This window comes from Phycodurus eques, chromosome 1 (genome assembly GCF_024500275.1).
Source record: "Phycodurus eques isolate BA_2022a chromosome 1, UOR_Pequ_1.1, whole genome shotgun sequence".
NCBI classification, from domain to species: Eukaryota; Metazoa; Chordata; class Actinopteri; order Syngnathiformes; family Syngnathidae; genus Phycodurus; species Phycodurus eques.
In genome coordinates this window covers 13587755-13599919 of record NC_084525.1, presented here as the reverse complement: position 1 = coordinate 13599919, position 12165 = coordinate 13587755, and the positions used below count along the sequence as shown (strand labels likewise).

General features: G+C 42.1%; 1 protein-coding gene across 15 annotated transcripts in view; it reads right to left on the bottom strand.

Annotated features, from left to right (window-relative positions):
- LOC133403429 (protein unc-80 homolog) overlaps nt 1–12165 on the bottom strand; it is a 70640-nt gene that overhangs the window by 51166 nt on the left and 7309 nt on the right. For 14 of the 15 annotated variants that reach the window (XR_009768690.1, XM_061678371.1, XM_061678372.1 and 11 more), the window contains exons 7-11: nt 11106–11251; nt 5433–5706; nt 2151–2285; nt 1840–2056; nt 1242–1382 (exon numbers count right to left, since the gene is read on the bottom strand). Coding sequence is in view for 14 of the 15 variants with exons in the window: in XM_061678371.1 (XP_061534355.1) it covers nt 1242–1382; nt 1840–2056; nt 2151–2285; nt 5433–5706; nt 11106–11251 (913 nt within the window). In the remaining variant the exon portion in view is untranslated. The remainder of the gene's footprint in view (nt 1–1241; nt 1383–1839; nt 2057–2150; nt 2286–5432; nt 5707–11105; nt 11252–12165) is intronic. The other variant, XM_061678374.1, reaches the window with a different exon arrangement.

Sequence of the window (12165 nt, the reverse complement as noted above, 5' to 3'; positions counted from 1 at the left end):
TCAACAAGAGAACTAAAATCTTGCAGCCGCCATGGTGCAACAGCGAAGCGGCATAGACAAGAGGTGAGGATTTCCTTGTATATACCTATGACTCTATTATGGTTATTATGCACTGGGCAGTAGGAAAAAAAGACCCAGGCAGTACTTTTCAATACTGTCGTCTGTACATTTGCTGTGTGCTTAGGGTCATTGTCTTGTTGGAAGGTGAACCTTCAGCCCAGTCTGAGGTCCTGATTACTCTGGAGAAGTTTTTCTTCCAGGATATCCCTGTACTTGGGCGCATTCATCTTTCCTTCAATTGCAACCAGTCGTCCTGTCCCTGCAGCTGAAAAACACCCCCACAGCACTCCAATGCCATAGAACCATTTTAAGGATGATCAGAAGAAATGGACAGCACGCGAGTTAAATATACGAGTGTCACAGCAAAGTGTCTGAATACTTATGGCTGTGTGATAATTCAGTTTTTCTTTTTTAATAAATCTGCAAAAATCTGAACAATTCCGTTTTTTTCCGTCAACATGGGGTGCTGTGTGTACATTAATGAGGGGAAAAAAGGAACTTAAAGGATTTAAGCAAATGGCTGCAATATAACAAAGAGTGACAAATTTAAGCAGGTCTGAATACTTTCCGTACCCACTGTAAACAATACAAATGTGAATTTTAACTGACCCCGTAACATCTTTGTCCTCTGACCTTTAAGTTATTGCTTCATGTTGATAACATAATTCTGTAACTTGTGTGGCGTACATTACCAAGTAATGGGTAAGGTGAAGCGAATGCTTTTTTTGTACTATGGATAAGTGATATTACTGCCACTTGGCAGTTGCCGAAAGTAACTAAAAAGTTATTTTTTTCTAACTTAGTTGCTTTTAATATCAAGTGATCAGTAAAGTAACTAAATTACTTTTTCAAGGTAACTGTGGCAACACTGGTCATGCCTGCATTCATCTGGTCTGGTTCTCTGTGTGGTGTGCAACAACGACGAGAGAGTACATTTAATTTGGGATTAAAACAACAAACTACGCATCTGTAAATTACTGATGAGTAATCTGTGTCAAGAATAAGAAAACGTCACAGAACAATATTAACAAGTCTAAATCTCGCTGAAAGATAAACCCAGAACAAAAAGTACTAAAAAATATATAGGCCTACATGTAACGCATTCAGCAATGCATAGACATTTAATGATTCAAATAACTTCTGATTGCAGACATTCAGTAATTGACACACAAGCTCCTTACCCTCTTTGAAGGTGTTCTCGCTGTGGCTGTTTGAGTGGTCAGGCATGTCTCTGAGAAGCGAGTGGTGGGAATGAGAGTGCTTGGTGCTTAGACTGTCAGCATCGGCGGCTGTGTCTGTGCTGCCTCGACGGGTGAATTTACCTGCGACACAGAGGGCAAAAATATTCCAGTAAATTCTTGCCAAGAGGCGAGTGAAAGGGGTCAGTGACTTTGTGTAAAGAATGTAGATCTAGATGAGTCGTCTTATTGGTCTGCTAACAAGCATTCATGAATACTACAAAAATTGTGTTTCTACTGCATTCTATTCTGTTCTTTTTTTATTTTGTTACGAAATAATGGGATGGTTTTTTTCCAAATTTGAATATTCAGTTAACAGATTGTGCATATTTTGTTGTGATAATTTTGTTCTCTCTCTTCAACTGGGTAGTATAATTTATTTATTTGTTGACCATGTTGTAGAGACGAGGATGAATGTTTAAAGCTGTTTTGAGGCTGATGAAGAGGAGAAGTCACTGAGCCGGGATTTGATGGAGGAAAGTGGGATGCCGAGGTTGAGGAACTCGGATTGTTGGTTCTATTCTATTGTCAACATGGATACCCATGATTGTGGCTTGCCAGCCCACACGGTCCAGAGTGCGCCGATCATCGCCCAGGCCAGAGAAGCTCCCAAAGGAGAATGTGCTCCGGGTGGGCGAGACATCAAGGTGGTCCTCGTGGAGCAGGAAGGGGACGCCCATGCGGCGCTGGCGCTTCTTCCCTGTGTGATGGAAGGGGATAGAGCCCTTCCTCTCACGGTCCTCCCGCCGGTTCTTAAACTGAAAGAAAAAAAAAATAGGCTTCCCACTAAGAACAACAGTTTCCTCTTTATTGATATTGATTAAAAAATGAAAAACTGTAATTTTGGCTGACCTTCTTAAAGATGTTCATGCCAAGGTCAGATGAAAGGTCAGGTACAGCTTGGCGACGAAGATTGGTTAAGGAAACCTTTGTGAATGTCTCAGTGCTCAGAGATTTGCCCTCCTCATTGCATTTGAGACTCATATCCTGCAAAAATGCAAACACAAACATTTCTGAATGTCATTCGGCCATCTCCAGTTAGTTTATAACGCTGCTGCTAGTCTTTTGTCTGGATCCCATATGTGCATAATGCACATCAACAGTCCCTGTCATCCTTGGACTGGCTCGCTGTTCATTTCAGGATTCAGTAAAATGTTTTTAACAGACACTTACAGAGCCCTCAGTGTTCAGGCTTATACATACTGGAGCATTTTATGTCCTGTTAGATGACTGCGGTCTGCTTACTGCCTTCTATTTACTGTCCTCCTCCAAGATTTAAAACTAAAAAGGTGATAGAGAGTTGCAGTCCATTGCCCTGAAATTGTGAAACACTTCCATTTTAGCTATACTTCTTAGATATGTTCATAAAGCAGTAAAAAACACATGTACAACCCCAATTTCAATGAAGTTGGGACGTTGTGTTAAACAAAGAAAAACAGAATACAATGATTTGCAAATAATGTTCAACCTATATTTAATTGAATACACTACAAAGACAAAATATTTAATGTTCAAAGTGATCAACTTTATTGTTTTTAGCAAATAATCATTAACTTAGAATAGACTGAGAAAGTTGAGGAATGCTCATCAAACACTTTTTTGGACCATCCCACAGGTGAACAGGCTAATTGGGAACAGGTGGGTGCCATGACTGGGTATAATGATTGGGAGCTTCCCTGAATTGCTCAGTCATTCACAAGCAAAGATGGGGCGAGGTTCTCCTCTTTGCGAACAAGTGCGTGAGAAAATAGTCGAACAGTTTAAGGACAATGTTCCTCAACGTACAATTGCAAGGAATTTAGGGATTTCATCATCTACGGTCCATAATATCATCAAAAGGTTCAGAGAATCTGGAAAAATAACTGCATGTAAGCAGCAAGGCCAAAAACCAACATTGAATGCCAGTGACCTTCGATCACTCAGTCGGCACTGCATCAAAAACCGACATCAATGTGTAAAGGATATCACCACCTGCTCGCTACATCCGTAAGTGCAACTTAAAACTCAACTACGCAAAGCAAAATCCATTTATCAACAACACCCAGAAACACCGCCGGCTTCTCTGGGCCCGAGCTCATCTAAGATGGACTGATGCAAAGTGGAAAAGTGTTCTGTGGTCCGACGAGTCCACATTTCAAATTGTTTTGGGAAATTGTGGACGTCGTGTCCTCCGGGCCAAAGAGGAAAAGAACCATCTGGACTGTTAAGGATGCAAAGTTCAAAAGCCAGCATCTGTGATGGTATGGGGCTGTGTTAGTGCCAATGGCATGGGTAACTTACACATCTGTGAAGGCACCATTAATGCTGAAAGGTACATACAGGTTTTGGAGAAACATATGCTGCCATCCAAGCAACGTCTTTTTTATGGACGCCCCTGCTTATTTCAGCAAGACAATGCCAAACCACATTCTGCACGTGTTACAACACCGTAGTAAAAGTGTGCGGACTGGCCTGCCGGCAGTCCAGATCTGTTTCCCATTGAAAATGTGTGGCGCATTATGAAGCGTAAAAAACAACAACGGAGACCCCGGACTGTTGAACAGCTGAAGCTGTACATCAAGCAAGAATGGGAAATAATTCCACCTACAAAGCTTCAACAATTAGTGTCCTCAGTTCCGAAACATTAATTGAATGTTGTTAAAAGAAAAGGTGATGTAACACAGTGGTAAACAGGACCCTGTCCCAACTTACTTGGAAAGTGTTGCAGCCATAAAATTCTAAGTTAATAATTATTTGCTAAAAACAAAGTTTATCAGTTTGAACATAAAATATCTTGTCTTTCTAGTGTATTCAATTAAATATAGGTCGAACATGATTTGCAAATCATGGCATTCTGTTTTTATTTATGTTGAACACAATGTCCCAACTTCATTGGAATTGGGGCTGTATATAGGCAGCCATTCAAATAAGACTTGATTACATATGTACAGTTCTGGAAGAAATAAAAGAAAAGCAAGAGACGAGAGCAAAAGTATTAGTTTCTCTGATTTAGCTATTCATATGCACAGTTTGTCAGTAAATGTGGTTTCCATCCATCCATCCATTTTCTGTACCGCTTATCCTCACGAGGGTTTTCGGGCGTGCTGGAGCCTATCCCAGCTATCGTCGAGCGAGAGGCGGGGTACACCCTGAACTGGTTGCCAGCCAATCGCAGGGCACATGTAAACAAACAACCATTCACACTCACATTAACACCTACGGGCAATTTAGAGTCTTCAATTAACCTACCATGCATGTTTTTGGGATGTTTGTTTATATATGCCCTGCAATTGGCTGGCAACCCTTGTGAGGATAAGCGGTACGGAAAATGGATGGATAGATGATTTTTTCTCATGCTTATTGAAAATGCTATGGTTTGCAGGTCCCCGACCGGCAACCATTATCCCTGTACCGTGATCATGTGTGATGCTGTGTAGTGCATTCAAATTGGCGAGATGGTCATAGGACAATAATGACCTGTAACTGTCACCCCCACGCAGGCCTTCAAATGATGTACAAATATATGTGGCGCATTGAAAATCCGCGGGGTCAAGGGATGGCGGGCCACAGAGCAGGCCGGAGTGCCGGAATACCTGGCCGAGTGTCCTCCCCAGCCCGACACTGCTCTACCCCCACAGATGGGCAGGACCAGATCGGAAACCAGCACAGATGTGCCAGTACCCGGCCCGGCGCCCGCCCCATCATGCCTTGTCATAGTCCCACAGGGGACCCTGAATGAGATGTGAATGTGCGAAGTATGTACAGTGTGAGTAATACAAATGTGCAGTGTGTGTGAAGTAAGAGGCTAGAGTCAAGCGGATCCGGCGCGGCCAAACTATCTGGAAGACCACAGAGAAAAGGGGCTACAAAAGGCAAGCCCGTCCAAGGTAGGAGGCGCTGACACCCTACCATAAGCCCCAAGTCAGCCGGACACCCCACTCATAATTTAACATTTGCGTATTTTAACTTTGTAAAGAACTTTGTGAGTCCCCTCAGTGAAAAGTGCTTTACAAATATAATGTACCTGCTTATTTTAACTTACATGAAATTATACATGAAATTGTGCCTGTGTGTACACCGCACAAATGATCACAGGAGCTAAAATGATTGTACGCTTTAGAGGTGTGTGAATCCGTCTGTTCTTGAGTTTGTTACCTGGGTTTTATGGGTATTGACCAGTGAGGGGGTGGCAGCCACCATAGAGCTGCTTCGCGGGCGTGGCAGAGGCACAACCAGCGGCTCTGGGACACGTTCAGGCCTCTCCTCCAGAATCTGTCTCAAGCGTTGGAGGTAGTACATCAATGCCCAGTGCACCCCCTCTTCTGTCCAGTGGGGCTGCAGAAGGCAGCGCAGCACTGCAACATCAAAGTAGGTGGCGTAGCGAGCACGCTGAGACAGGGACACTGGCACACCGGCGGGGGCTGACATCCTGGAAGGAAGGCAATCAGGAATATATAGTTTGTTTGGCCACTTTGAGCCTTGATGTGTCCCGTTTGTCTGGAGTTTGTCAATTCGCAACAACAGTAACTGTTGCCTCCTTAGGCGGCGTGCTTTCCAGAGCTGTAATTATTATGTCTATATGTTTTATATGCATGTAATGGCCAAAAACATTTTTACATTAAAATGTAAAACACCTTCTCCAATATTAAACGCACAAATCAGAGCAAGAGGCTTCCCTGGTTCCACATATTTAATGTCAGGGAACATCGCTTTTAAAAAGGTCAAACATTCAGTTCATGTCAAAAATCGTATCGACTTACAGTATACCTCATATTAATCATTTAATTTTAGTGCTCTGTCATACGGGCCCCTCCAAAAGTAGGCGAGACAGGATGAAGTCAAATTCTTCTATTTGCAGATGATGCCATGTAGAAAGGTGCAGAGGATATACAAGAAGATGCAAACCAATGATTAGCAAGAAGAATAGGAAGACCACAGTTAAATTTTGAAAAAGCTAAAAAAATATTTTATGGATGGACGACACAAAGATGAACCTTTACAAAAGAGATGGAAAGGCTAAAGCTTCAAGAAAGAAAAGATCTGCAAAGTGGAGGCAGGAAGGTCATGGCTTGTGTTTGGCTTCTTCTGGGACGGGCTCACTAATCTTCATTGACGTAACACATGCAAGCAGAAAAACGAAGTCAGACATCTCCACAAATATTTTGTCCACCAATTCAAAGAAAAATGCAACCAAACTGATTGTGAGAGCCTTCACCATGTAGCAAGATGAGCCAAAAATAAAATAAAAATAAAAATAATAATAAAAATAAAAAAACACTGCCAAAACAACAAAGAGTTCAAAGGGGTAAATCTCCAGACTGTGGAGCATGCAGTCTATCTGTTAAAGAGAAGACTGAAGGGAGAACCCTGTCCCCAATGCAAACAACTGAAAAAGGATGTGGTGAAAGTGTGGAAACCCATCTCAATAAAAGAATGCAAAAGTTGCATGCAAAATGCAGAAGGAGTGATGCCAATGGGTCTTCGCAAGGACTTGCAACTAAATAGTCTTTCAATTCAGTCTGTTGACTCTGTCTTCCAATAATTTTGTTCACCTAAAAATGTGGTGTTTTGTTCCAAATAATACTGTCATCTCAGTTATATATGAAACGCAGTCATAAATACCAAGGAACAAAAGCGTCTCATTTTCCCATAAATGATAATGGGACCACAGCAGAAAAAAAAAAGAAAATTGGCCAAACTGTTCCAATTTGGAGGAGCGCGTCTATGATAACAGAAAAAAACCCAAGATGAACTGTACGTTTCAACAGAGACGGGACGGGTCATATCAACGTACATCATGAGGAGCTTTGACAAAATACCATGCTACTCTATGGTAGTTGCTCATTTTATCCCTTTATCGAAGCCTACTACACTGCTTCTTTTCAAAATAATACATCATAGTAGGGCGATAAATAAGTGTCAGCTCCCCTCCAGCATCATCAGTTCAGCCTCTGTGAGTCCACTATTAATAAACCGAGATGAAGGTCAGCTGTTGGTGAGCTGCAAGGCGTATTGAGTGCCACTCACTGTTGTGAAACATATTGATAACATGAGAGCGAGGAGGAGACATGGAGCACAGCATTTAATCTCGGTGGCTCCAATGAATGCAGTGAACAGAAATAGTCGATGTTTACAAGAATCACTTGGGGAACGGACAGCAGAAGGGGGTTGTGTCATGTTTCACTGTCAAGCCTGCTGCCGTGTGCTGGGTTGCCACGGATACAGGTTGACAACACCCACCCCGCGGGCCCACTTGAGAAACTAGCAGCGCCTGATTCGTTGAAATAGGAGCAGTACGGCAGCCTGCGGTTGCCATAGAAACTGCCTCAGCATCAGGAGGCACTCAGTGAGCAAGAGATGTGTGGCACTGCGGGATGAGCAAGCTGCATTAACCACAGGAGCTAAAATTATTGTATGCTACACAGGTGTGTGGATTGAAGTGTTGATTTATTGTGTAAACATTTTGAAGTCAAGTAGTTTTTCCTTTGTTGACTTGTGTGACAGTGTACCCTCTCCTGTTTGCAGTTTTCTACTCATGAATTCACCTATTTCTTTTTTTTTTTGTGTGGAACCTACCCTCAGCTATTCACTGCCCTAAGATGCCACAAGATGATGCCAAAGCCCTTGCTAATCGGAAAGTAGTAATTGGTGTCAAGAAAGTTTTTGATACATCTATTCTGAGATCATTTTAAGTAGGGCTAGAGCTAGGTTTCGTTCGGGGACGTTACGGAGTATACTGTATGTGTTTGCCGTGTGGCTAATATAAAGCTCAGTCATCTGTAAGCCATTTATCTTTTAACGGAAATGTTGTAACATGAGTTTGTAACAAAGTGTTTTGGGACCATCCTATGTGGTGTATCTAAAGTTAGAGTAACCATTATAAGCATATATATATATACACAGTCAGTTACTTACAGGTTTTCGTTATTCACGACAGGGCTGAGTCCCTGTATAGTTCATGGTCATTACCCATTTCCACGCCCATCCAGTCACGTCCCAAACCTGCCCCCAAGTCAACTCCTTCCGTTCCAAATTCTTCACCTCGTCACATACCACCCATGTTTCCTAGGTCGCCTTCCCTATTTCCTGCACACTCTGCACCTGTTTCCTATGCTCCCCAACCTCTATGGTGGCAGACTGAAAAAGCCGACGCAGACGTTCCTGCTGCCCAGCATGGTGGGGGTGGTGGTGGTGGTCGGTTGGGGGCGCGGGGTTGAGACACTGTCATTGTCTGTGTTTTTGTTGAATTGGTTCTGATTAGATTTACTTCGTTTCATGCTTTTGTCAAGTTTTTCTGTGTCACATGTTCTTGTCTTGTCTGCTCATTTGGTTATTGTCTCCACCTGTTCTCATCAGCCCTCTGAAAAAGGTTTATGTCAACCTGTCAGCCCCCTCCAGCCACTCGCGTCTTGGTGTTCCTCATTGTCTTGGTGTTCCTCATTGTCTTGTCGTTTGCCTGTATTTAGTTTCATGGTTTCTTTCAGTCCTGGTTGGGTCATTATCGATGTTATATGTCCTTTGTCAGTCAGTTCCCTAGTCATGTCAAGTTTCCTTTAGTATTTTCAGTGTTTGTTTGAATATATATATATATATATATATATATATATATATATATATATATATATATATATCTGTTAATTATTCACATTTGCCTCCATGATCCAGTTTTTAAAATTAAATCCATTTTTGAGTTTCCTCCACTTCTGCCTTGCGTCCCTGCAAATGGGTCCTCTACCTTTCTGGCCAAGCACCACCACAAAAACCCATTACCTGGCAATATCCCACAAATAGTGTGTGTGGTTACGTTCTTTAGAATGACAACTAATTGCAGCTGTAAGCAAATATCACAATACCAACATGCAAGGAACAAATCTGGTGCACAAGAGTCACAAAACATAGTCACTACATAAAACAAGCCATTTAGCCATTCCTTTGCACATTATTTTAAATAGGCACAATGTCAGAAGTCAGTTGCCATTAGCTGCCAGGGGAAGCTGCATATCTGTGCCAAATACACACAGACTGACCCCAAAGTCTAGCAAGGAAGCCAGCGTATTGCCAGACTTGCTGCGGGCAGCCCAAACCCAGCCAGGCAGGCAACACTGCCAGCACGTTACTTCAGCACAATTACCCCAATTATGTGGGTACATACTCCTTCAAGCTGAGGCCATGTGACATGAAGAGACAGTGTGGCTTGGAGCGACAACGTTACGCAGCTTTCCGTGTGGCCCAGTGTGCCGAGCTGTGTGCTTTGCAGACGTATCTGTAGGGCTAAATGCTCAGCCATCAGTGAAATGATGGCACCAGCACGGGGTCAGCGTGGGTCACTGCTGCTCCGAGAGGAATCGTTCATCATGAAAGCATCCGCATACGACAATAATAAGGAACATGCATTAGGTTTTTACTGGATTGATTAACAATTAGACTTTACACCGATTTTATCGGCCTTATCGGTATCGGGCGATAATTAGCATTTTATGCTGATCGGCTTCAATGTCATAATTTGCCGATCCGATCAATGACGTCATTGATCGGCTCCGCAAAAGACATTTACATTCACAGTATATTTGAATCCAAAAGCTAGTTTATTTTTAGCCTTGTCACGTGTCTTTTGGCGTAGTCCTGTAAATATCTGACGGCCAATAAAGTTATTTAAAAAATAAAATAAAAAATAAAAACATGTCGGCGGTGTTGAACAGACAACACGTAAGCAGACTACAAGACAAATTTGCTATTTCACGATTGCACTATGTCAGACTACTGCAATAGAATCTTGTATTCCGATACCATCGCATCCCGTTTTTTCCGATCACTGGGCTTCATCTTGTCAACTCAAATGCGACCAGATACACTTGTTACCATGGCGATGACAACAATAATGGATCGCGCCGTGTGTTTGTAAGAACAAAATGGGGAAAAAACGTTTGTTGGTGGTCACCGGTACTCAGGACAGGAGAGGACCTTCGTTTAAGGCTTGCTTGAGGTATGTTCCCATACTTTTAATAGGATACGGCTCGCAAGCAGGCAACAAAACGTTATGTAGCCTAGCAAGCTAGTGGTAGCACGAACGGTTGTACGTAAACATGCCGCCGTTCTTTCAAATCATGCTCTAAAGTTTCGGTGTGGGTAAAGTAATTTAATTAAAAATAAAGTAATTTAATTACAGTAAGTTAGCACCCATTATTTATGTAATGTTGGTTTGACCTGACTGATTAGAACACACGATCTGACTAGAGCAGTGATTTCCAACCTTTATGGAGCCAAGGAACATATTTTACAATTGAAAAATCTCACGGCACACCAACAAACAAAAATGTCATAAAAAGTGGATACATTAATTACTGTATTTACTTCCTGCCATCTAATAGAAGAACATTCATTTGTTCTGTCACTATGCCTCACTGGCATAAATAGAGGAACAAAGATACATTATTTATTGTAAATATATTTTTTTGAGCAATTAAGTACACAAGTATATACAGTAAATGAACAGGTCATTTAAATAGACACATTCCTCCATCATGTGATCGATCAGTGATTGGTTAACGTTTTTTTAAACTCGCTGATCGGCCTCAAAAATCCTGATCGTGTAAAGTCTATTAACAATGTGATTGTGGAAGCATGAAACAAGCATAGATTGGTGGTGGGTAATATCATGAGTGAGACAGACGCTGCACAATTGTCGGGCAATTGTGAGAGAATTATCGACAACTGAAACTTAACTTACATACTGTATATCTAACTGACCTTGAATTAAAGTGTCTACTGTTTGAGGATTGATGGACGTACATGAAATCATCATGTTTTTATCATTCAAATGGCACTGACTTTTTCTTGGATGGTCCTTTGATTGGTGGAGGTTGCTGGGAAGGTCCGCCTTTCTCCACAGAGTTACCGCGGCGACAGCTGTGCTCTCCTGCGGCTGGGGAGGAGGAAGAATCGGAATGACCAGCCTCACAAACCACCTGAAAGCCCTGTGGAAGGCACAGGAAGGCTGAGAGACAAGCATCTGTGGAATATTAAAGGCGGTAAAGGTTCCTGCTTCCACCTCAGCTAACAACATTAATGCTCCCGGATGTTGGGAGCGAATGAATATTAGCATCCCCACAAGGCCTGGTCGACACGGCCCAAATGCCCCAATATAAAATCACGATATTTTTGGGCTGAATGGCAATACACAATATACAACAGTCATGTGCAAATGTCGTAGGCCACCATTAGATTTGTTGTTTTGGCAATGCCATAATGATCATAGTTAACTCGAATGCCACGCTGTAGAGCATAGAACTCAACCAAGGCTGAACTATTAATAGAAGCAAAAATAATTTATAGGGCTTTGTATTTCAGTTTTTTTTGTCAATCTGTTAATTATTTATCGGAGTACTTGCTGACTCATGGAGGACGGAGAGCAGACAAGACCATTATTTTCAGAATCAGAATCATCTTTATTTACCAAGTATGTCCAAAAAACACACAAGGAATTTGTCTCCGGTAGTTGGAGCCGCTCTAGTATGACAACAGACAGTCAATTGACAGAGAACACTGTTGAGACATAAAGTCATTGAGAAAAACTGAGCAATAAAGGGTTGCTAGTTATCTGGTAATGCCGGTACAAATGTATTTTTTTTTTACTAATGTGGAGAAAGCTGCAGAGTCCTCGTGCACTTAGAGCAGTTTGAATGGCTAATATAGCAATAGTCCGGTGCAATGACCATTGTGCAAAGGGCGCCGAGACTTAAAGGAATGTATGGAGTTTAAAGTGACGAATAGTGCGATAATCTGGGACAATGTTGATTGTGCAAATGTTGCAGATACTCCTCAATCAGTGTGCAAATGGGGCAGATGCTACTCTGGCATGAGTGGCCAGTATTGGTCAACAACAGATATG